The following is a 25,372-nucleotide window of genomic DNA, read 5'->3' on the forward strand; positions in this document are numbered from 1 at the left end:
TACAGGTTGTTATGCTTGTCTAAAGAGCAAAGTATGTTTTTTACACCTCAAGATGAGGCTTCACTTCAAGTAGAGATACTGTACAGACCGCAGCCCAATTCTGCTGTTACTTTGAGAGAAGAGTGTGTCGTTTAGAGGGCAAATGCCCACCATTATACACAGTTACTGTAGATTCTACCACTGTAGCCTGTATCAAGGCTGTTATTCTCCTAGACCAGAAAAAGGTTAATGTATGTCCTCCCTCGCCACCACACAGCCTACAGCAGCAACTACTTATTAGACTACTTTATTAGCCCAGTCACAGGCTTTGTCCCAAATAGTGCACTACACTGGGAATAGGGTACTATGCCCGCAGGGCTCTAAATGCACACTATATCGGGACTAGGGTGCCATCTGGGACGGATGTCAGTGACACAATGGCAATCAGAGTACTATGCGGAGATGCAGGTTATTTGGCTTCAACCCCAGACAAACCACTGGCCAGCCCACAGGATCACACTGAGGAGCTAAAAGGCTACATGTGTTTGGTTGAATACCAGAGGGAGTGCAGCAGCTAATGTAGGTAATCAAATAAATCAAGGTCCAGGATGATTGAACAAATGGACCACCACAGAGCTCTGTAGAGAACAGGGTAGCACAGGGGCTAATGTACTAGGCCATTCTCAGTAGGATACATCACAGCACAATGTTTAGCAGTGGAAAACACAAGTCTTTGTTCTTATTGGACACATGCAGGCTGAACCTCCCTGCTTCACTCAATTTCCAAATGTTTTCAGTTTCCTCCCATCTGAACAGGACTTGAGACCAGCAGGGAATAAGCCTGCATGGTATTAGACAGTAGGCTGAATGCTTGTTTTGGACAGTAAATGGTCTAGTGAATACTGGGGATGTGGTGTTACTCTGTAAATAACTGGCCTCTTAGGGGCTGGAGATGGACTGTGCTGCATCACAGTGACCATCAGCCAGAGGACAAGAGACCATTAGGCATCAGCCTCACTCCCTCACTCAGTCACACACTGATTCAGGTAAACAGCAGACAGACCGACAGGGAGCTAAGTAGACAGACTGATAGACTGACGGGGAGCTGAGTAGACAGACGGGCAGACCGAGTAGACAGATGGGCAGACCGACGGGGAGCTGAGTAGACAGACGGGCAGACCGACGGGGAGCTGAGTAGACAGATGGGCAGACCGACGGGGAGCTGAGTAGACAGACGGGCAGACCGACGGGGAGCTGAGTAGACAGACGGGCAGACCGACGGGGAGCTGAGTAGACAGATGGGCAGACCGACGGGGAGCTGAGTAGACAGACTGGCAGACCGACGGGGAACTGAGTAGACAGACGGGCAGACCGACGGGGAGCTGAGTAGACAGACGGGCAGACCGACGGGGAGCTGAGTAGACAGACGGGCAGACCGACGGGGAGCTGAGTAGACAGACGGGCAGACCGACGGGGAGCTGAGTGGGCAGACCGACGGGGAGCTGAGTAGGCAGACCGATGAGGGGAAAGAAAGAAAGGGGTAATAGGCGTATGTTCCCCTTAAAGCCACGGCTGTTCAAATGGGGGGGTGGTGTGTCATACTCCCACTGTTCCTCTGCCCTCTATTCTGAGACAGTCCTCATTTTCTCTCAAGGTCGTGTGTGTGTGTGTGTGTGTGTGTGTGTGTGTGTGTGTGTGTGTGTGTGTGTGTGTGTGTGTGTGTGTGTGTGTGTGTGTGTGTGTGTGTGTGTGTGGTCTACCTTTGATCTCCTCTACTGCTCCACACCTCCCTCTCTCCCTTGTCCTCTTTCCTTCTGTCATTCTGTTCTCCATGCACCGATTCCCTCCTGTTCTCATTCTCTACTTTTCCTCTGTCTAAACATCTCTCCTACTTTATTTATCTCACTTTCACTGTCTCTCCTCTGTCTCCTGCTCTCCTTCTCTTTCTCTCTGTGCCCCTCAGATGTTGCTCATCAAATTTGTTTATTGCTTCCCCTTCTCTCGAGGTCCGTCTCGGTTTCTCACTCTTTCCCTCCCCCTCCATTGCTTGTACCCTATTCTCTCCATTTCTCCCTCATGTCCCTTCCTTCACCGGTCACTCACCCTGCTGTCTCTCCCTCTCTCCTTTGTCTCTCCCTCTCTCCTTTGTCTCTCCCTCTGTCCTTCGTCTCTCCCTCTCTCCTTTGTCTCTCCCTCTGTCCTTCGTCTCTCCCTCTCTCCTTTGTCTCTCCCTCTCTCCTTTGTCTCTCCCTCTCTCCTTTGTCTCTCCCTCTCTCCTTTGTCTCTCCCTCTCTCCTTTGTCTCTCCCTCTCTCCTTTGTCTCTCCCTCTCTCCTTTGTCTCTCCCTCTCTCCTTTGTCTCTCCCTCTCTCCTTTGTCTCTCCCTCTCTCGCTCTCTCCTTCGTCTCTCGCTCTCCCCTTCGTCTCTCCCTCTCTCCCTTGCTGTCCACTCATCCTGCATCACTTTGACATATCCTAGCTGTCTCATCCTTCCATCCTCCCGGCACACCTCTTCTCTTTCCCATCCGTTTTCCCTTCATCAACGGCATGGTGGGAAATATGTAGATGTCATGCAGAGCTCAGAGAGGACGGGGTTAATATGGCAGGGATGTTACTGCTCTCAGGGTGTGTGAGAGGGAGAGACATAATGATTGGTGACAGTAGTTAGGATGCTGACTTGAACATTGATGTGCTACTTTTAGATGCCAAATCTGTGTACGTGTTGGTGTGTGTGTTGGTTGGTGTGTGTGTTGGTTGGCGTGTTGTGTGTCACCCATCCTTTAGGCGTTAAACTGAGCACAGTAAAGTAGAGCAGCACTGACTGACACACAGCTTCTGTTCTCTCTCCTCCCCTGAAACCTTCTCTCTTTGTCTCCTTCCTCTCCATCCTACCCTTCAACCCCCTCCCTCTGTCTGTTTCCTCTACCCTTCAACCGTACCCCGCCTCCTCTGTCTGTTTCCTCTACCCTTCAACCGTACCCCCCTCCTCTGTCTGTTTCCTCTACCCTTCAACCGTACCCCCCTCCTCTGTCTGTTTCCTCTACTCTTCAACCGTCTCCCCCTCTGTCTGTTTCCTCTACCCTTCAACCGTCTCTCCTCTGTCTGTTTCCTCTACCCTTCAACCGCCCCCCTCCTCTGTCTGTTTCCTCTACCCTTCAACCGCCCCCCCTCCTCTGTCTGTTTCCTCTACCCTTTAACCGTCCCCCATCCTCTGTCTGTTTCCTCTACCCTTCACCCGTCCCCCTCCTCTGTCTGTTTCCTCTACCCTTCAACCGTCTCTCCTCTCTGTCTGTTTCCTCTACCCTTCAACCGCCCCCCTCCTCTGTCTGTTTCCTCTACCCTTCAACCGCCCCCCCTCCTCTGTCTGTTTCCTCTACCCTTCAACCGCCCCCCTCCTCTGTCTGTTTCCTCTACCCTTCAACTGTCTCCCCTCTCTGTCATAAACTGAGGAGTATTTCAGTCTGTAATAAAGCCCTTTTGTGGGAAAACTCATTCTGATTGGCAGGGCCTGGCTCCCCAGTGGGTGGTCCTGGCTCCCCAGTGGGTGGTCCTGGCTCCCCAGTGGGTGGTCCTGTCTCCCAAGTGGGTGGGCCTATGCCCTCTAAGGCCCACCCATGGTTGCCCTCCTGCCCAGTCATGTGAAATCCATAGATTAGGGTCTAACTAATTTATTTCAATTGACTGATTTCCTTGTATGAACTGTAACTCAGTAAAATCGTTAAAATTGTTGCATGTTGCATTTTTATATTTTGGTTCAGTATATTTAACACTATTTTATCAGTCTTATGGCTTGGGGGTAGAATATGTTCAGGGTCTTGTTGGTTACAGACTCCTCTCGCTCTCAGTTCTCTCTACCCTTCAATCTTCTTTCTTTCTTTCTCGCTCTAGCTCTCTCTCCCTTTAATCTTCTCATCTCCATCCTCCCCTCTAAATCCCTCTCCCCTCCTCATTCTATTTTCATTTGTCCACTTCACTCTTCTCTGTATTTTACAGTTTTTAATATTAGTTATCTGTTTAAGGCATCCTTACCATAGCGACACAGCGCACACACACACACACACACCATAAATATCCTAGTTAACCCATGCTGTTCTAATGATAGTCTACAACCCACGGGGGCTTACTCATTTCAGGGGGGTGGGTTGTATTTTATATCCCTGGGGGGTCGAATGTCTCAAACCATTCCTCTCCTCTCATCCCCCTCCCATCTTGGCTTAGAGAGAGTTAAACTGGGTTGGTTTTCCTCTTATTGCTCTGTCTGACTGACAGCAGGCAGGCTTTCCTCAGCCCTGTCCCTCTGGGCTTTCTGCCTGCCTGCCTTCCCAGGATTAAAAATGAGTGTGTCTCGAGTGTGTGTGTGTGTGTGTCTCGAGTGTGTGTGTGTGTGTGTCTCGAGTGTGTGTGTGTCTCAAGTGTGCGTGTATTGTGTGCTTGCGCACTATGTGTGCATGCTTATCAATACAGGTCTGTGTAATGACCTGTGGCGTGCAAGGTTGACTCAATTCATACTCCCCAGTGGAGACGAGCAATCCTGGGTTTCAATAGCCCTCCATGTCTCCCTCCTCCCCTCACTAGAGCCGAGCAGGTCCCAGAGCAGGTCCCAGAGCTAATCTGTAGTTGGTCTATCTGCTGCAGGTGGGTTGAAGTGAGGCTGCTGCCTGATCCCTCACAAACACCTAGATCACACAGCAGTAGGCCCATACACTAGGACACAATATACACGCAGGTACCAGGATCCAGCTAGAACACGCTCAGATTCTGAACCCTTCACTTCATGCACTGACTCATTCACCTCACTCCCCCTCATTGATTTGTCAGTATAAGAAATGAACCTGATCTGTGAAGGAATATGGCGGAAACTCCCTTTGGCCCCATGCTTTCATCAACCTAATGATGTTAATACTATGAGGGGAATACCAGTATATCTGGCTCTGTTCAGTCATGGCAGTAGAGTCTCCGGGTGGGTGGGTGGTTGTAAAAAGGTTATGTGGTTGCAGAAGGGTTAATTTGTGGTTTGAGTCTGACATTAGGTCAGTGCTGGGAGAGATGGTGGGTAATTCTAGGAAATGCCTTGCTTGTTCTCTTTGCTCTCTCCCGCTCTCTTCTTTCTCTCTCCCTGTCTCTCTCTTTCTCTCTCCCTGTCTCTCTCTTTCTCTCTCCCTGTCTCTCTCTTTCTCTCTCCCTGTCTCTCTCTTTCTCTCTCTCTCTCTTTCTGTCTCTCTCTCTTTCTGTCTCGCTCTCTCCCTGTCTCTCTCTCTTTCTGTCTCTCTCTCTTTCTGTCTCGCTCTCTCCCTGTCTCTCTCTCTTTCTGTCTCTCTCTCTTTCTGTCTCTCTCTCTCTCCTGTCTCTCTCTCTTTCTGTCTCGCTCTCTCCCTGTCTCTCTCTCTTTCTGTCTCTCTCTCTTTCTGTCTCTCTCTCTCTGTCTCTGTCTTTCTCTCTCTTTCTCTCTCTTTCTCTCTCTCTCTTTCTCTCTCTCTCTTTCTCTCTCTCCTCTTTCTGTCTCTCTCTTTCTGTCTCTCTCTCTTTCTGTCTTTCTCTCTCTTTCTGTCTCTCTCTCTCCCTGTCTCTCTCTCTTTCTGTCTTCTGTTCTCTCTCTCTCTCTCTCTTTCTGTCTCTCTCTCTCTTTCTGTCTCGCTCTCTCCCTGTCTCTCTCTCTTTCTGTCTTTCTCTCTCCCTCTCTCTCTCTCTTTCTCTCTCCTGTCTCTCTCTTTCTGTCTCGCTCTCTCCCTGTCTCTCTCTCTTTCTGTCTCTCTCTCTTTCTGTCTCGCTCTCTCCCTGTCTCTCTCTCTTTCTGTCTCTCTCTCTTTCTGTCTCTCTCTCTTTCTGTCTCTCTCTCTTTCTGTCTCTCTCTCTTTCTGTCTCTCTCTCTTTCTGTCTCTCTCTCTTTCTGTCTCTCTTTCTGTCTCTCTCTCTTTCTGTCTCTCTCTCTCTGTCTCTCTTTCTCTCTCTTTCTGTCTCTCTCTTTCTGTCTCTCTCTCTTTCTCTTTCTGTCTCTCTCTCTTTCTGTCTCTCTCTCTTTCTGTCTCTCTCTCTTTCTGTCTCTCTCTCTTTCTGTCTCGCTCTCTTTCTGTCTCGCTCTAACTTCTGTGTCTCTGTGTGTGTGTGTCGCTCTTCCTGTTTAAAGACCATGGTAGCAGAGGTAGGCTGTGTGGGTAGCTCATAACCACCACCAGAGAAGGCCGTCAGTCCGGGCCTTTGACTCGTGTCTCTATAGGGATGGTGTGTTTTCCACCCCACCTTCTTCTCTAGTTTCTGTTTCTCCACTCAGAGCGGACGGACAAACCAGTAGAACCAGTTATGATGCTAAAATTAATTTCTGTATCAATCACTTCGGCGTGTGCATCATATTAAGAAGCATGTGGCTACACAATATGGGAACACACACAGAGAGAGAGAGAGATTGAAATGTTTGTAAACATTGACAGGTGTGTCGCAGCAGATCATTTGTTTTTACGTAGAACAGGTAGACCAGACAGACACACTGATGCACACTCATTCATACAGTTAATTACATTCTCACGCAGACATGCACGAAAGACACCTTCTGGTGACTTGTCAGGACGCTGTGGTCCTGATATTGTAGGAAAACATGTACACTAACACACACCAATCCCTGTACTGTGTGTGTGTGTGTGTGTGTGTGTGTGTGTGTGTGTGTGTGTGTGTGTGTGTGTGTGTGTGTGTGTGTGAGCCCAGAGTAAATGGCTGGTTCTAGAAAAGCATAAGCCATCCAAATGATTTATGACCGGTGTGGAGCGGACTGGGCTTTTTCCTCTTCACTACATGTCCTGTTTCCTCCACTCATCGCTAGAATGGGGGCGGCGCACACACACCCCTCTAGCAGACTCCTGGAGCGTTGACCTACTTGCTTACTGTAGGTAGTCTTAATGGTATACCAGACCATTCCACAGAACTACAATCTGTCATTGGACAGACTAGGGCCTGGTCCCAATAGTCCCCAAAAGCTTCCTCTCCTCATCAGGCAGACTGGGGCCTGGTCCCAATAGTCCCAACAAGCTTCCTCTCCTCATCAGGCAGACTGGGGCCTGGTCCCAATAGTCCCAACAAGCTTCCTCTCCTCATCAGGCAGACTGGGGCCTGGTCCCAATAGTCCCAACAAGCTTCCTCTCCGCATCAGGCATACTGGGGCTGGGGCCTGGTCTCAATAGTCCCAACAAGCTTCCTCTCCTCATCAGGCAGACTGGGGCTGGGGCCTGGTCCCAATAGTCCCAACAAGCTTCCTCTCCTCATCAGGCAGACTGGGGCTGGGGCCTGGTCCCAATAGTCCCAACAAGCTTCCTCTCCGCATCAGGCAGACTGGGGCTGGGGCCTGGTCCCAATAGTCTCAACAAGCTTCCTCTCCTACTCCCCTTTCCTTCATGGCCTCTGACGTAGAACATGGAGGGGAAAACAGGAAGCCGTGGTGAAAGGTGCACTAACGTCCTCTCCTCTTCCTCCCAGGGGCAGTGTCTCAGCGGGTGAAGGTGGAACCGGAAGTGATGTCCTACCCCAGCCAGGCGGTCAACCTGAGGTGTGCCTTCACAGACGCTGGAGGGATACAGCTCACACAGGTCAGTGTCAGACAGGAACTCGTATGTAGACAAATGGATATGTTTTTACAACATGAGAAGAAAGTCCTAAAAGATCAGATGCACATACAGGAACTAATGTCTGGACTCGTGGATTTTACCGTCACAACAATTTACGTCCATGACCATTTAAATTAAAAAAAAAAAAAATAGTAATATTTTTTTTAACCTTTATTTAACCAGGAAGGGCTCATTGAGATGTAAAATCTCTTTTTCAAGAGCGTCCTGGCCAAGATAGGCAGCACCAAGTCATTACAAAAATGACAGACAAACAACATGAAAAACTACAAGTAATCTAGTAAAAACCATAGAATTCACAAGAGCATAAGAAACTCAAAAACAGCTAATTAAAAACATTGACAGGTCAGGGAATCAGTCTCAAGATCATTCATCAGGGATTTAAAAATACCAAATTTCGAGTCCCAAACAAGTCATAATATGCTCTTCACCAAATTTAATACCATTTCATATTTTTAACAAGAGTATTAGTTAGTATACTACATTTACGCAAATCATGAATGCTTTAAAAAATATATATATATTTATTACTTTCCAAATAAACGTTATATTTCCATGGAAATGCATGGGTAGCCATGAGAACCCCCCCAATGGTGATGATCGCTATGGCACAATCGGGCGATGTAGGCTTGTACACACTCGCCCAACCTTAACACACACACACTCTCTCTGTGTGGCTACAGTAGGCTAACGTATGTCAATGGTTTTAGGAACAACAGTAACATCAGGCAGGATTTAGGCTACTAACTGCCTAGCCAGTTGTAGCTCCATCTTGGGTGCAATGATCACGTTCCCGCTCTGACTGACTGTGTGGAGGCTCATTGATTTAACGTTAGGTTAGCCTACATGCTACACCAGTAAAGTAATAAAATATATAGCTGTCGGCTATATGAGCCATGACTTACCGTTCTTTGTGCAGCTTCAAATGTCGAACAAAGTTGGAAGTTGTTGTTCCTCCGTCTGTAATTTTCTTCCTGCATGTTTTACAAGTTGCAATCCGTTTTTTGTTGATACAGCGTTGTCTTTATATCCCAAAATAATCATTTGGGGTATGATCTTTCCAAGGGCTCCATCTGAATTCAACCGCCGACGTTCCTCTGTACTGCCACACACAACTTTTTCTCAGCTGGCACAATTTGATTGGCTGCTGTCCGATTCCAACTGTAATCCGTTAAGTGAAGAGTTGATGCACTGCACACTGTTTTAAACAGCATCATTTTGAATATTTGGGCTTTGGGAGGGTATCAAGTCAGGTCGAGTCATAAGGCTCAAGGTCAAGTCACGAGTCATTGGTGTTAAAGTCAAAGTCGAAAGTCATCATATTTGTGACTCGAGTCCATACGTCTGGTAGATAGTAATACATGTTCACAAAGAAAAGATTAAGAGTCGCTGTTATTTATTGACCCCTTTTCTCCATCTGACAGGTTGTGTAATATTTGAATGAATTAACTTGACTCTACTACGCAGGTGTCCTGGATCTATGAGCCGAAGGAGGGTGAGCGGCTCAACATCGCCGTGTACCACCCTAACTTTGGGGCAAGTTACCCCACATCGCCCCTGAAGGGGCGGGTCCGCTTCACGACGGAGCCCCCCTCCCTCAGCAACCCCTCCATCCAGATCTCAGACGTCAAGATGACTGACGAGGGAAAATACATCTGTGAATACGCCACCTACCCCAGTGGCAACGAACAGGGTGTCACCTCCCTCGTCATGCTAGGTAGGACTGTATGTGTGTGTGTGTGTCCATGTTCTATTATCTATCTGTGAATACGCCACCTACCCCAGTGGCAACAAACAGGGTGTCACCTCCCTCGTCATGCTAGGTAGGACTGTATGTGTGTGTGTGTCCATGTTCTATTATGTATCTGTGAATACGCCACCTACCCCAGTGGCAACAAACAGGGTGTCACCTCCCTCGTCATGCTAGGTAGGACTGTATGTGTGTGTGTGTGTCCATGTTCTATTATGTATCTGTGAATACGCCACCTACCCCAGTGGCAACGAACAGGGTGTCACCAGGGTGTCACCGTCCCTCGTCATGCTAGGTAGGACCGTGTGTGTGTGTGTCCATGTTCTATTATGTATCTGTGAATACGCCACCTACCCCAGTGGCAACGAACAGGGTGTCACCTCCCTCGTCATGCTAGGTAGGACCGTGTGTGTGTGTGTCCATGTTCTATTATCTATCTGTGAGTACTCTACCCCCATTTGCCTCCCTCTACCCCCATCCCATCTGATCCCTCTGACCCCCATCCCATCTGACCTCTACCACAATCCCATCCGACCTCTACCCCAATCCCATCCCATCTGACCCCCATCCCTACCCCCATCCCATCCGACCTCTACCCCCATCCCTACCTCTACCCCCATCCCATCTGACCTCTACCCCATCCCATCCGACCTCTACCCCCATCCCATCCGACCTCTACCCCCATCCCATCCGACCTCTACCCCCATCCCATCCGACCTCTACCCCCATCCCATCCGACCTCTACCCTGCAGGTTAAAATTCTGTCCATGCAGCTTAATTGCTATTATAAGTGGTATTGTCAGATCAATTGTGTTTCTGTTAATGGGTTAGAACCATTGCTCTAACCTGGACGCAGCTCTCCCCTCGGGCGTTTATTGATCCGGCTGCTTGTCATGCTTGGTGTCGGCTCTTGTCCTGATTGCTCTATTCACATTCAGCAGCCATGGAGAGAGAGAGAGAGAGAAGGGGGGGGAAACCTGTCTTGTTTTCGTCGGTCTAGTCGTTTATCAATATTGGTATTCATTAATTATTCTCACTCTTCCCTTCATCAGCCAAACCCAGGAACTCTGCCTCCGGGGTAACAGTGATAGCCTCCACTGTCGTCACGGGAGCCCAGCCAGTTGTCGTGGCCCGCTGTGAGTCGGCCGACGGTCGTCCTGCTGCCCAGATCGCATGGGTGACAGCTGTCAACGGCAACGCTACCTCCGCCTCTACGGCGGGCGCTGACAACACCGTGACGGTATCCAGCCAGTACATGCTGGTTCCCACAGCAGCAGACAACGGCAAAGACATCAGCTGTTTGGTGTCCCATCGAACCCAGGCCAAGCCTGAGAGCTTCCTGATGAACCTGGCCATCGAATGTAAGGCCACTGCACACACTGGTGCACACATGCATCACACACACATATACTCATGCAGACTGTATAGTCAGACCTTTTTTAATGTTGCATATACATCCAAATACAATTATTTTCTCTGCGTGGGAAGTCCCACTAATTAACCTCTCTCTCTCAGACCCCCCACAGGTGACCATCGTGGGCTATGATAATAACTGGTACGTGGGTCGGACCAACGTGGCTCTGACCTGTCAGGCTACTGCCAACCCCGTCCCTACCACCATCGCATGGAAAACGTGAGTGTGTGTCCGTCGGCCTGTCAGTCTGTGTCTCGGTCTCTCTCCTTCTTTAATTATCACTCTATCCACAGGCCACTATAAACCACAGATAGTATTATGATGATCAACTCGACAGCCACTGGCCTCTTATCTTGATGGTGGAGAAATGAAGTGTAACTTTCCATAGTGGAGTTTAGCCCCAGTAGAAACAGCAAGCCTGCAGTGTCCTGACTGGCTCCTCCATAATCACTTACTTGTATTAAGTTTTTATTGGTATGCAAAGGTGAAAGTTGAAAGTTGAAAGTAGGGAGATCTGGGCCAGGTTCCAATACTTATGTTTTCCACCCTCTCCTCCTCTCCTCTCCTCTACCCCCAGTATGTCCGGTCAGATGCCAGACACAGTGCAGGTAAAAGAAAACGTGCTGACCGTGCTAAAGGTGGACGAGCAGATCAACACAACCTTCGTCTGCGAGGTCAAGAACCGCCTGGGCACCGGCAAGGACCAGGTCACTGTTATGGTCCGAGGTGATTCCACACACACCTGAAATGACTGTAATCATACACATGTGCATGCTATGCTACAAACACACCTGGACACACACCTGAAAACACACTTACGACACACACACACAGATGGTGTGGTGATGCTTGCCTGTAGTCAGGGAGAGCAGCATGCTCTGTCCCTGGGATTAGTGGTTGGGGGGCAGTTTACTGGGCCTCTACTCCTCCGTTTGGGGTTTCCATCTATCCATCCTCTACCCTTTGAAACTTTATCACCCATCCCTCCTTGTTTGCATGCAATCCTCTCCTTCTGTTCATACCTATGGAACCTAGCTGTGATGTTTGAGCTCTACTCGTCTGTTCATCTACTGGTAGAATGGATTGAATCATCATCAGAGACAGTTTCAGGTCTCCACACACTGGCAGGGTTTGTTTGAGGGTACGGTTTGCATTGGACTGAAACTCAACCTTGTTATCTCCTTGTTGTGTACTGTGACTCGACAACCACTACACCACTTGAAAGAGCTGTTCGGTCGACCGCGCCCGTTTAAATAAATATCCCTCTACAGATTTAGCTTCCCCTCCACGAGTTCCACCTTGCTCTCTCTCTCTCTTATAAAAAATACATCCGCCCCCCTGATCTGCACTTTACCTGAAGTTGTTTTGTGCTGACACGGGGGAATGCAGGACAAATGGATAAAAAGTGCAATTCACTGGTGAATGTGTTTTAAAAGCCACCTCCCTCCCTCCCTCGCTCTGTCCCTCGCCTCCCCATGCTACTAATGTGTTCTCTCTGATGGGCCACTAGCATCTCTGGAACATAACGGACGTCCCCATGCAGGCCCACAGGGTATTACAGGGCTGGCTATGGGTACAGGGCTAACTATGGGTACAGGGCTGGCTATGGGTACAGGGCTGGCAGGGCTGGCTATGGGTACAGGGCTGGCTATGGGTAGAGGGCTGGCTATGGGTACAGGGCTGGCTATGGGTACAGGGCTGGCTATGGGTACAGGGCTGGCTATGGGTTCAGGGCTGGCAGGGCTGGCTATGGGTACAGGGCTGGCTATGGGTACAGGGCTGGCTATGGGTACAGGGCTGGCTATGGGTACAGGGCTGGCTATGGGTAGAGGGCTGGCTATGGGTAGAGGGCTGGCTATGGGTACAGGGCTGGCTATGGGTAGAGGGCTGGCTATGGGTACAGGGCTGGCTATGGGTAGAGGGCTGGCTATGGGTAGAGGGCTGGCTATGGGTAGAGGGCTGGCTATGGGTAGAGGGCTGGCTATGGGGGCAGGGCTGGCTATGGGTACAGGGGGGCAGGGCTGGCTATGGGTAGAGGGCTGGCTATGGGTAGAGGGCTGGCTATGGGTAGAGGGGGCTGGCTATGGGTAGAGGGCTGGCTATGGGTGCAGGGCTGGGGGCAGGGCTGGCTATGGGTGCAGGGCTGGCGGCTGGGGGGAGGGAGGGAAGTAGAGAGGAGAAAAAGGAGTGATTGAACGAGTGAGTGAGAGAAAGGGGAAGGGTTGGTAGAGTGTCTGCTTTTAGAGTAAAGAGGGGGGTGAGAGGGGAACAGGATGCTGATGGCATTTAAAACCCCTATGGGAATCTATGGCACTGCTTCTTCTCTCTACCACTATCACCCCCTCCATTTTCTCTCTCGCTCTCTCTGATTAGTGTGAGAGCGAGCAGGCTGACGGTGCTGTGAGTATGTAGTGCTGTAGTCTCTCTCTATCCTCTCTGAGCGGATCAGTCGGCCTCTTGCTGCTTCAGCGCCTGGCTGCTTCTCCTTCTTAACTCCCTCTGTTCTGTCCTCCCTTTCCTCGCCCTCATCATCCTGTCTCCTATAAAGTCTGCTCTCCTTTCCTGTCTCCAAGAATGATTTCCTGTCCTCCCTCTCTCTCCTCTTTGGTCCACCACCCCTAAATACTTTCCCTCTTAACTCCCTCTGTCCTCTTCCTCCCTCCCCCTTCATCTACTCCTTGTACTCTCTCCTGCTAAAGGGAAAGGGGGATGCCTTAATCGACATCCACGTCATCGGGGAGCAGTGGGTTAACTGCCTTGCTCAGGGGCAGAACAACCTTATTGTTTCTTGTCCTCCCTTCCCTTGTCCTGTCCAGTCATCTCCTCCCTCTCTTCTTTTCTCCTGTCATTCCCCCTCAGTGAGTAAGACAGTAAAAAGGGGGATGAATGAACTGAGTGCAGGCCCACACAGAGAAAGACTGAGATGGAGAGAGAGGTAGTGTGAATACAGATGGAGTGCTAATGCAGTGGAGCTGTGTCCAACCAGGGCTGAGAGGGGCCGTGGCTGTGAAATGTCCAGCGTCTGGGCCAGGCTAGAGCAGGCTCCTGTCCTGCTGCTGCTCCTGTCCCCAGCTGTGTGACAACTGACGCAGAGATCCCTGCACAGGGCTACGAGCTGACCTGGCACCTGTCTCCTTTGTCTGTCTGTGTCCCTGCCCCTGGTCCGGTCCTCTATAACTGGCCTCTATCAGGCTCCTACAACACTGTACTGATCTGTGCTCAGTGGAGAGACATGCCGTTAGCCCTCTCTGAGACCCCCTCTCTCTGTCTCTCTCAAATACCAGCCCACAGCACTGAGCCAGTCTCCTTCCCCTCTATCTCCCTCTCACCCTGTCTCTCACTCTTCCTCTGTCCAACCCCCCCCTCTCTCATCCCATTCTCTATCTCCCTTCCTTTCTCTTTCTTTCGCTCTCTCGCTCTCTCTCCCCCTATCGCGGTCTCTCATCTTGCAGAGCTGGTCTCTCCTTCTCTTAAATACCAGCTCTCTTAATCACTGCTTAGCTCCCCTGATCCTGTACTGGATCCTGCTCCGCCACAGTTGGCTAACCCATTTTCTGCCATCACCACTGTCTCCAGGCCTGGTTTCTCCAATATTGCTTTGCACTGGTGTCACATCAAAATCCTTCCCCACTTGCTCTGAAGACAAACCTTTTTCCTTTCCGTTTCCCTTATTCCCCTGCAATGGTATCACGACTAAATCAGCCCCTTTTAATGAGTTAACCTGCATCCTTCCTATTTCACATATTCCCATGTAGTGGTGTCAGCCCCCCCTTCAGAAGATGCATCTGCTTTGTTCTGTTTTCCTCCCGGGCTGTCAGTCTTTGGCCATTCTACAGAGAGGATGTGTAGTCTGTTCCTCTCCAGCCTCCAGGCCTGACTGCCCTCTGCCATCCCTCCACCCATGATCAAGACCAGAGACATGTATAGTCTGATCCAGACCATTCAATAAGTCACATTCAGTACTGCTGCTAACTCACCATCTCTCTGTGAAGAAACCAGCCCGAAACCAACCAATCAGCCTTCTCCCATGATGTAATGTAATATATACCCATGCACCATTGTGTGTGTGTGTGGTGTGTGTGTGTGGGGGGCTGCTGCATGTCTTTGGGAGGCGGGCAGCAGCAGGCGTTATTTCCGCCCCATCTCTCTCATTATTTGCGGTTACTTTGAGCTTATGGTCGTGCATGACGCAATTTATAAAAAGTATCATTTTACAAAGCCAGTGGGTTTTGTGCTGGAGCGATGCATAGTCCTCTTTCTGGGGTGGTTTCTGTTGTTGGCCCCATGCACCTGTCTGACATAAACAATTGTGACAGTAACCCTCTAAAAAGCCATTCAGAATCGTTTTAATGTACTCTGAAGCTAAGCATTTGTTTCTTGGGCTTCAAGAATGTGACTGATCAAACTGCCTCAGGCCTGAACTGATTGAAAGTATAAGGGGATATCAGTGAACAAATGCCGTTGTCAAGGCTACGACGGCGCCAGTGCAGTGAGTGGAGCTTACTCAGGAGTTTAAAAAAACGTATGTCGGATCGAGAGCCTAATGCTTCTTAAGTAGGTCTTTATGAGTTTTAGTTTAGAAAACCATCTCTCTGCAGAGGCGACAGTTACAGGGATGGTTATAAACAGCTTGATTGCCGTAGCAAGACGAGGGGAACTGGGCAGAAGGGAGTGGTGCTTCAAATATAGCAGTTCTGCAACATCTTTAATTGAGCCTCTCATTCTCCTTAATTGCCGGACTCAACAGGTTAAGCGATGACCTGAATAGGAAGCTCTGGGACAGGTCGTCTGGATACTGGACGGCCAGTAAATTGGCAGATGCAAACAGATTATTATCTTCAGCGGACAACAGTTATTGAGAGCTCAAACAAAACAAGCATGTTGTGATTCTATTCATACTGGTGAACCGGCATTTGAGTTGTGTGATTGCAATTTCAACGGTCCCTTATTGCTGCTAAATCTTGACATGCATCATTCAAGACTAAGTTTAAATTGTGTGCAGCGCAATGTACTGTCTGGGTTGTCAATACTCAGTATAGAAAGCAGTCGGACCTGTAACCTGGGCCTACAGTCCGTGCTAAACATTTGCACACAAAAATGCAAGCAGAAGCAGACGCATACTGTAGCTACTATAGGCCTCTACATAGAAAAAAAAGAGAGATTGGCATTAACAGACTGGAATTACGCACAACAACTTTCTATCCAAGCTGGGAGAGAGTCCGAGGAATGGCTCATTCACGTTCAGGTAGGATATACAGGACAGTTGTGTATCAAAATAATACATCAATTGGTTGCTGATTTAGTATGCTGTCGTATTGAACATGAATTTGGCCATCTGCAATTTCCAACTTTAAATTACTGAACAAGTAATTGCTGTGGTAAGAGTGTAATCTAACTGGACGCCGTACGACAATGTGTATAGCTTCGTGAAATGTTTGGTTTAACATGAGAAAATGATGACCAAATGATGGCCTTCAATAAACATTTATCCATTAAGTAAAGCTATAGGCTACATTTCTTGACAACACAGAAAGCCTATGATAGTTTTGATAGGCAGCTGCATAGACCCTGTCAGCATCTTGGACAGGGATTGGTTGTCTATACTTTGTGAGTGGCTCTCTGGCTGACGCATTCGATTATATTTGAGGGGGGGGCTGACCTTGCGGGGGTCCAGAGAAACTGCGTTGCACCAGTCCAGTGAGTGAGGGAGATAAGAGTGCATTTTTCATTGACAAGATTGTGTACCGTTCTTCCCAAGGCGTTATGCTCTGTGTGTTTACTGCCTGACTGGGAGAAGTGTGTGTGTGTGTGTGTGTGTAATCAAAATTCTCTCTCTTGGGGAGATTTCCCACATCCCCATGAGGACAAGAGCTATTTTAAGTTTAGGGGTTAGGGAAAATAGGATTTTGAAGGGAAATCCATTTTATGGCCCCACAAGGATAGTAAAACATATGGTGTGTGTGTGATCATGCTGGTGAGAGCTTGTCCCATGCTTTTTTAAAGGCCAAACACCGTGGGAGAGGAAGTATTCCTTTACAGGAAGCTGTCTAGTGGCCTCTACTAGCGCTCTGCCGTCCTCTACTAGCGCTCTAGTGTCCTCTACTAGCGCTCTGCTGTCCTCTACTAGCGTTCTAGTGTCCTCTACTAGCGCTCTAGTGTCCTCTACTAGCGCTCTAGTGTCCTCTACTAGAGTTCTAGTGTCCTCTACTAGCGCTCTAGTGTCCTCTACTAGCGCTCTAGTGTCCTCTACTAGCGCTCTAGTGTCCTCTACTAGCGCTCTAGTGTCCTCTACTAGCGCTCTAGTGTCCTCTACTAGCGCTCTGCCGTCCTCTACTAGCGTTCTGTGTCCTCTACTAGCGTTCTCTGTGTCCTCTACTAGCGCTCTAGTGTCCTCTACTAGCGCTCTGCTGTCCTCTACTAGCGCTCTAGTGTCCTCTACTAGCGCTCTAGTGTCCTCTACTAGCGCTCTAGTGTCCTCTACTAGCGCTCTAGTGTCCTCTACTAGCGCTCTGCCGTCCTCTACTAGTGTCCTCTACTAGCGCTCTGCCGTCCTCTACTAGCGCTCTGTGTCCTCTACTAGCGCTCTGCTGTCCTCTACTAGCGCTCTGCGCTCTGCGCCTAGCGTCCTCTACTAGCGCGCTCTACCGTCCTCTACTAGCGCTCTGTGTCCTCTACTAGCGCTCTAGTGTCCTCTACTAGCGCTCTGTGTCCTCTACTAGCGCTCTAGTGTCCTCTACTAGCGCTCTGCTGTCCTCTACTAGCGCTCTGCCTGTCCTCTACTAGCGCTCTGTGTCCTCTACTAGCGCTCTGCTGTCCTCTACTAGCGCTCTAGTGTCCTACTAGCGCTCTGTCCTCTACTAGCGCTCTGTGTCCTCTACTAGCGCTCTAGTGTCCTCTACTAGCGTTCTAGTGTCCTCTACTAGCGCTCTAGTGTCCTCTACTAGCGCTCTGCTGTCCTCTACTAGCGCTCTGCTGTCCTCTACTAGCGCTCTAGTGTCCTCTACTAGCGCTCTGTGTCCTCTACTAGCGCTCTGCCGTCCTCTACTAGCGCTCTGCCGTCCTCTACTAGCGCTCTGCCGTCCTCTACTAGCGCTCTGCCGTCCTCTACTAGCGCTCTGCCGTCCTCTACTAGCGCTCTGCCGTCCTCTACTAGCGCTCTGCCGTCCTCTACTAGCGCTCTAGTGTCCTCTACTAGCGCTCTGTGTCCTCTACTAGCGCTCTAGTGTCCTCTACTAGCGCTCTGCTGTCCTCTACTAGCGCTCTAGTGTCCTCTACTAGCGCTCTGCCGTCCTCTACTAGCGCTCTGTGTCCTCTACTAGCGCTCTGCCGTCCTCTACTAGCGCTCTGTGTCCTCTACTAGCGCTCTGCGTCCTCTACTAGCGCTCTGCCGTCCTCTACTAGCGCTCTAGTGTCCTCTACTAGCGCTCTAGTGTCCTCTACTAGCGCTCTGTGTCCTCTACTAGCGCTCTGTGTCCTCTACTAGCGCTCTGTGTCCTCTACTAGCGCTCTGCCGTCCTCTACTAGCGCTCTAGTGTCCTCTACTAGCGCTCTGCCGTCCTCTACTAGCGCTCTGCCGTCCTCTACTAGCGCTCTGCCGTCCTCTACTAGCGCTCTGTGTCCTCTACTAGCGCTCTGCCGTCCTCTACTAGCGCTCTGCCGTCCTCTACTAGCGCTCTGCTGTCCTCTACTAGCGTTCTAGTGTCCTCTACTAGCGCTCTAGTGTCCTCTACTAGCGCTCTAGTGTCCTCTACTAGCGCTCTAGTGTCCTCTACTAGCGCTCTAGTGTCCTCTACTAGCGCTCTGCCGTCCTCTACTAGCGCTCTGCCGTCCTCTACTAGCGCTCTGCCGTCCTCTACTAGCGCTCTGCCGTCCTCTACTAGCGCTCTGCCGTCCTCTACTAGCGCTCTGCCGTCCTCTACTAGCGCTCTGCCGTCCTCTACTAGCGCTCTGCCGTCCTCTACTAGCGCTCTAGTGTCCTCTACTAGCGCTCTGTGTCCTCTACTAGCGCTCTGTGTCCTCTACTAGCGCTCTGTGTCCTCTACTAGCGCTCTGCCGTCCTCTACTAGCGCTCTAGTGTCCTCTACTAGCGCTCTGTGTCCTCTACTAGCGCTCCTCTACTAGCGCTCTGCCGTCCTCTACTAGCGCTCTAGCGCTGTCCTCTACTAGCGCTCTGCCGTCCTCTACTAGCGCTCTGCCGTCCTCTACTAGCGCTCTGTGTCCTCTACTAGCGCTCTGCCGTCCTCTACTAGCGCTCTGCCGTCCTCTACTAGCGCTCTGCCGTCCTCTACTAGCGCTCTGCCGTCCTCTACTAGCGCTCTGCCGTAGCGCTCTGTCCTCTACTAGCGCTCTAGTGTCCTCTACTAGCGCTCTGCCGTCCTCTACTAGCGCTCTAGTGTCCTCTACTAGCGCTCTGCCGTCCTCTACTAGCGCTCTGCCGTCCTCTACTAGCGCTCTGCCGTCCTCTACTAGCGCTCTGCCGTCCTCTACTAGCGCTCTGCCGTCCTCTACTAGCGCTCTGCCGTCCTCTACTAGCGCTCTAGTGTCCTCTACTAGCGCTCTGCCGTCCTCTACTAGCGCTCTGCCGTCCTCTACTAGCGCTCTGCCGTCCTCTACTAGCGCTCTAGTGTCCTCTACTAGCGCTCTGCCGTCCTCTACTAGCGCTCTGCTGTCCTCTACTAGCGCTCTGTCCTCTACTAGCGCTCTGTGTCCTCTACTAGCGCTCTAGTGTCCTCTACTAGCGCTCTCTGTGTCCTCTACTAGCGCTCTAGTGTCCTCTAGCGCTCTAGCGCTCTGTGTCCTCTACTAGCGCTCTGCCGTCCTCTACTAGCGCTCTGCCTGTCCTCTACTAGCGCTCTACTAGCGCTCTGTGTCCTCTACTAGCGTCCTCTACTAGTGTCCTCTACTAGCGCTCTGTGTCCTCTACTAGCGCTCTGTGTCCTCTACTAGCGCTCTAGTGTCCTCTACTAGCGCTCTAGTGTCCTCTACTAGCGCTCTCCTCTACTAGCGCTCTGCGTCCTCTACTAGCGCTCTAGTGTCCTCTACTAGCGCTCTGCCGTCCTCTACTAGCGCTCTGCCGTCCTCTACTAGCGCTCTGTGTCCTCTACTATTTTACTAGTGTCCTCTACTAGTGTCTAGCAGATGTCTCTACTAGCGCTCTGCTAGCGCTCTCTGCCGTCCTCTACTAGCGCTCTGTGTCCTCTACTAGCGCTCTAGTGTCCTCTACTAGCGCTCTAGTGTCCTCTACTAGCGCTCTAGTGTCCTCTACTAGCGCTCTAGTGTCCTCTACTAGCGCTCTACTAGTGTCCTCTACTGGCGCTCTATGAGTCCTCTACTAGCGCTCTGCCGTCCTCTACTAGCGCTCTGCGCTCTACTAGCGCTCTGCCGTCCTCTACTAGCGCTCTGCCGTCCTCTACTAGCGCTCTGCTGTCCTCTACTATGCGCTCTGTGTCCTCTACTAGCGCTCTGCCGTCCTCTACTAGCGCTCTGCCGTCCTCTACTAGCGCTCTGCTCCGTCCTCTACTAGCGCTCTGCCGTCCTCTACTAGCGCTCTCAGTGTCCTCTACTAGCGCTCTAGTGTCCTCTACTAGCGCTCTGTGTCCTCTCTGTCCTCTCTAGTGTCCTCTACTAGCGCTCTAGCGCTCTGTGTCCTCTACTAGCGCTCTGCCGTCCTCTACTAGCTCTGCCGCTCTAGCGCTCTGCCGTCCTCTACTAGCGCTCTGCTGTCCTCTACTAGCGCTCTGTGTCCTCTACTAGCGCTCTGCGTCCTCTACTAGCGCTCTAGTGTCCTCTACTAGCGCTCTGCCGTCCTCTACTAGCGCTCTGCCGTCCTCTACTAGGCGCGCTCTAGTGTCCTCTACTAGCGCTCTAGTGTCCTCTACTAGCGCTCTAGTGTCCTCTACTAGCGCTCTAGTGTCCTCTACTAGCGCTCGCTCTGCTAGTGTCCTCCTCTACTAGCGCTCTGTCCTCTACTAGCGCTCTGCCTCTACTAGTCCTCTACTAGCGCTCTGCCGTCCTCTACTAGCTCTGCCGTCCTCTACTAGCGCTCTGCCGTCCTCTACTAGCGCTCTGCCGTCCTCTACTAGCGCGTCCTCTCTGCTCGTCCTCTACTAGCGCTCTGTGTCCTCTACTAGCGCTCTGTCCTCTACTAGCGCTCTGCCGTCCTCTACTAGCGCTCTAGTGTCCTCTACTCTGCGTCCTCTACTAGCGTGTCCTCTACTAGCGCTCTGAGTGTCCTCTAGTGTCCTCTACTAGCGCTGAGTGTGGTCCTCTACTAGCGCTCTGTGTCCTCTACTAGCGCTCTGTGTCCTCTACTAGCGCTCTAGTGTCCTCTACTAGCGCTCTGCCGTCCTCTACTAGCGCTCTAGTGTCCTCTACTAGCGCTCTGTGTCCTCTACTAGCGCTCTAGCCGTCTCTACTAGTGTCCTCTACTAGAGTGCTCTAGCGCTCTGTCCTCTACTAGCGCTCTGCTGTCCTCTACTAGCGCTCTAGCTGTCCTCTACTAGCGCTCTAGTGTCCTCTACTAGCGCTCTGCTGTCCTCTACTAGCGCTCTAGTGTCCTCTACTAGCGCTCTAGTGTCCTCTACTAGCGCTCTAGTGTCCTCTACTAGCGCTCTAGTGTCCTCTACTAGCGCTCTGTGTCCTCTACTAGCGCTCTGCTAGGCTGTCCTCTACTAGCGTTCTGTGTGTCCTCTACTAGCGCTCTGTGTCCTCTACTAGCGCTCTGCCGTCCTCTACTAGCGCTCTGCCGTCCTCTACTAGCGCTCTGTGTCCTCTACTAGCGCTCTGCTGTCCTCTACTAGCGCTCTAGTGCTCTGTGCTAGCGCTCTGTGTCCTCTACTAGCGCTGTCCTCTACTAGCGCCTCTCTGCTCTAGTGTCCTCTACTAGCGCTCTGCGCTCTGCTCGTCCTCTACTAGCGCTCTGCCGTCCTCTACTAGCTCTACTAGCGCTCTAGTGTCCTCTCTACTAGTGCGCGCTCTGCCGTCCTCTACTAGCGCTCTGCCGTCCTCTACTAGCGCTCAGTGTCCTCTACTAGCGCTCTGTGTCCTCTAGCGCTCTGTCCTCTAAGCGCTCTGCCGTCCTCTACTAGCGCTCTACTAGCGCTCTGTGTCCTCTACTAGCGCTCTGCTGTCCTCTACTAGCTGCTCTACTAGCGCTCTGTGTCCTCTACTAGCGCTCTGCGTCCTCTACTAGCGCTCTAGTCTCTCTACTAGCGTTCTAGTGTCCTCTACTAGCGCTCTAGTGTCCTCTACTAGCGCTCTGTGTCCTCTACTAGCGCTCTGTGTCCTCTACTAGCGTTCTAGTGTCCTCTACTAGCGCTCTAGTGTCCTCTACTAGCGCTCTGTGTCCTCTACTAGCTCTGTGTCCTCTACTAGCGCTCTGTGTCCTCTACTAGCGCTCTGCCGTCCTCTACTACGTCCTCTACTAGCGCTCTGCCGTCCTCTACTAGCGCTCTGTCCTCTACTAGTCCTCTCTAGCGCTCTGTCCTCTACTAGCGCTCTGTGTCCTCTACTAGCGTTCTAGTGTCCTCTACTAGCGCTCTGCGTCCTCTACTAGCGTGTCCTCTCCTCTACTAGCGCTCTAGTGTCCTCTACTAGCGCTCTGCTGTCCTCTACTAGCGCTCTAGTGTCCTCTGCTCTGTCCTCTACAGCGCTCTGTGTCCTCTACTAGCGCTCTAGTGTCCTCTACTAGGCTCTGCTCTCTAGTGTCCTCTACTAGCGCTCTCTGCAGCGTCCTCTCTAGCGTCCTACTAGCGCTCTAGTGTCCTCTACTAGCGCTCTGCCGTCCTCTACTAGCGCCTCTAGTGTCCTCTACTAGCGCTCTGTGTCCTCTACTAGCGCTCTGTGTCCTCTACTAGCGCTCTGTGTCCTCTACTAGCGCTCTAGTGTCCTCTACTAGCGCTCTAGTGTCCTCTACTAGCGCTCTGCTGTCCTCTACTAGCGCTCTAGTGTCCTCTACTAGCGCTCTGCCGTCCTCTACTAGCGCTCTGCCGTCCTCTACTAGTGCTCTACTAGCGCTCTAGTGTCCTCTACTAGTGCTCTGCTAGTGTCCTCTACTAGCGCTCTGCCGTCCTCTACTAGCGCTCTGCCGTCCTACTTGCGCTCTGCTGTCCTCTACTAGCGTTCTAGTGTCCTCTACTAGCGCTCTAGTGTCCTCTACTAGCGTTCTAGTGTCCTCTACTAGCGCTCTGCCGTCCTCTACTAGCGTTCTAGTGTCCTCTACTAGCGCTCTAGTGTCCTCTACTAGCGCTCTGCTGTCCTCTACTAGCGTTCTAGTGTCCTCTACTAGCGCTCTAGTGTCCTCTACTAGCGCTCTAGTGTCCTCTACTAGCGCTCTGCTGTCCTCTACTAGCGTTCTAGTGTCCTCTACTAGCGCTCTAGTGTCCTCTACTGGCCCTCTGCCGTCCTCTACTGGCGCTCTGCCGTCCTCTACTAGCGTCCTCTCTAGCGCTCTGTGTCCTCTACTAGCGCTCTGCTGTCCTCTACTAGCGCTCTGCTGTCCTCTACTAGCGCTCTGCTGTCCTCTACTAGCGCTCTGCTGTCCTCTACTAGCGCTCTGTGCTCTGCTGTCTACTCTACTAGCGCTCTAGTGTCCTCTACTAGCGCTCTAGTGTCCTCTACTAGCGCTCTAGCGTCCTCTACTAGCGCTCTAGTGTCCTCTACTAGCTCGTGTCCTCTAGTGTCCTCTACTAGCGTTCTAGTGTCCTCTACTAGCGCTCTAGTGTGTCCTCTACTAGCGCTCTAGTGTCCTCTACTAGCGCTCTAGTGTCCTCTACTAGCGCTCTCTGTCCTCTACTAGCGCTCTCTACTAGCGCTCTGCCGTCCTCTACTAGCGCTCTGCCGTCCTCTACTAGCGCTCTGCCGTCCTCTACTAGCGCTCTGCGTCCTCTACTAGCGCTCTAGTGTCCTCTACTAGCGCTCTAGTGTCCTCTACTAGCGCTCTAGCGCTCTGTGTCCTCTACTAGCGCTCTAGTGTCCTCTACTAGCGCGCTCTGCTCTACTAGTGTCCTCTACTAGCGCTCTGTGTCCTCTACTAGCGCTCTAGTGTCCTCTACTAGCGCTCTGTGTCCTCTACTAGCGCTCTCTGTGTCCTCTACTAGCGCTCTGTGTCCTCTACTAGCGCTCTAGTGTCCTCTACTAGCGCTCTGTGTCCTCTACTAGCGCTCTGTGTCCTCTCTAGCGCTCTAGTGTCCTCTACTAGCGCTCTGTGTCCTCTACTAGCGCTCTGCGTAGTGTCCTCTACTAGCGCTCTGTGTCCTCTACTAGCGCTCTAGTGTCCTCTACTAGCGCTCTAGTGTCCTCTACTAGCGCTCTAGTGTCCTCTACTAGCGCTCTAGTGTCCTCTACTAGCGCTCTGCCGTCCTCTACTAGCGCTCTGCCGTCCTCTACTAGCGCTCTAGTGTCCTCTACTAGCGCTCTAGTGTCCTCTACTAGCGCTCTGTGTCCTCTACTAGCGCTCTGTGTCCTCTACTAGCGCTCTGTGTCCTCTACTAGCGCTCTGTGTCCTCTACTAGCGCTCTAGTGTCCTCTACTAGCGCTCTGTGTCCTCTACTAGCGCTCTGTGTCCTCTACTAGCGCTCTGCTGTCCTCTACTAGCGCTCTGTGTCCTCTACTAGCGCTCTGCCGTCCTCTACTAGCGCTCTGCCGTCCTCTACTAGCGCTCTGCCGTCCTACTTGCGCTCTGCCGTCCTACTTGTGCTCTGCTGTCCTCTACTAGCGCTCTTGTGTCCTCTACTAGCGCTCTGCTGTCCTCTACTAGCGCTCTAGTGTCCTCTACTAGCGCTCTGCTGTCCTCTACTAGCGCTCTGCCGTCCTCTACTAGCGTTCTAGTGTCCTCTACTAGCGCTCTAGTGTCCTCTACTAGCGCTCTGCCGTCCTCTACTAGCGCTCTAGTGTCCTCTACTAGCGCTCTAGTGTCCTCTACTAGCGCTCTAGTGTCCTCTACTAGCGCTCTGTGTCCTCTACTAGCGCTCTGCCGTCCTCTACTAGCGCTCTGCCGTCCTCTACTAGCGCTCTGCCGTCCTCTACTAGCGCTCTGCCGTCCTCTACTAGCGCTCTGTGTCCTCTACTAGCGCTCTGCCGTCCTCTACTAGCGCTCTGCCTAGTGTCCTCTACTAGCGCTCTAGTGTCCTCTACTAGCGCTCTGTGTCCTCTACTAGCGCTCTAGTGTCCTCTACTAGCGCTCTAGTGTCCTCTACTAGCGCTCTGCCTGTCCTCTACTAGCGCTCTGCCGTCCTCTACTAGCGCTCTGCCGTCCTCTACTAGCGCTCTGTGTCCTCTACTAGCGCTCTGCCGTCCCTCTACTAGCGCTCTAGTGTCCTCTACTAGCTCGCTCTAGTGTCCTCTACTAGCGCTCTGCTCTGCTGTCCTCTACTAGCGCTCTAGTGTCCTCTACTAGCGCTCTAGTGTCCTCTACTAGCGCTCTGCTGTCCTCTACTAGCGCTCTACTGTCCTCTACTAGCGCTCTAGTGTCCTCTACTAGCGCTCTGCCGTCCTCTACTAGCGCTCTGGTGTCCTCTACTAGCGCTCTGCCTAGTGTCCTCTACTAGCGCTCTGCTGCTAGCGCTCTGTGTCCTCTACTAGCGCTCTCTGTGTCCTCTACTAGCGCTCTGTGTCCTCTACTAGC

At 51.5% G+C, this 25,372-nt stretch overlaps 1 protein-coding gene across 3 annotated transcripts in view; it reads left to right on the forward strand.

Annotated features, from left to right (window-relative positions):
• si:ch73-22o12.1 (nectin-2) overlaps positions 1-25,372 on the forward strand; it is a 111,380-nt gene that overhangs the window by 49,416 nt on the left and 36,592 nt on the right. For all 3 annotated transcript variants that reach the window (XR_006080559.1, XM_042310456.1, XM_042310454.1), the window contains exons 2-6: positions 7,440-7,549; positions 9,053-9,302; positions 10,388-10,696; positions 10,851-10,968; positions 11,327-11,475. Coding sequence is in view for 2 of the 3 variants with exons in the window: in XM_042310456.1 (XP_042166390.1) it covers positions 7,440-7,549; positions 9,053-9,302; positions 10,388-10,696; positions 10,851-10,968; positions 11,327-11,475 (936 nt within the window). In the remaining variant the exon portion in view is untranslated. The remainder of the gene's footprint in view (positions 1-7,439; positions 7,550-9,052; positions 9,303-10,387; positions 10,697-10,850; positions 10,969-11,326; positions 11,476-25,372) is intronic.

This window comes from Oncorhynchus tshawytscha, linkage group LG03 (assembly GCF_018296145.1).
Source record: "Oncorhynchus tshawytscha isolate Ot180627B linkage group LG03, Otsh_v2.0, whole genome shotgun sequence".
NCBI lineage: Eukaryota > Metazoa > Chordata > Actinopteri > Salmoniformes > Salmonidae > Oncorhynchus > Oncorhynchus tshawytscha.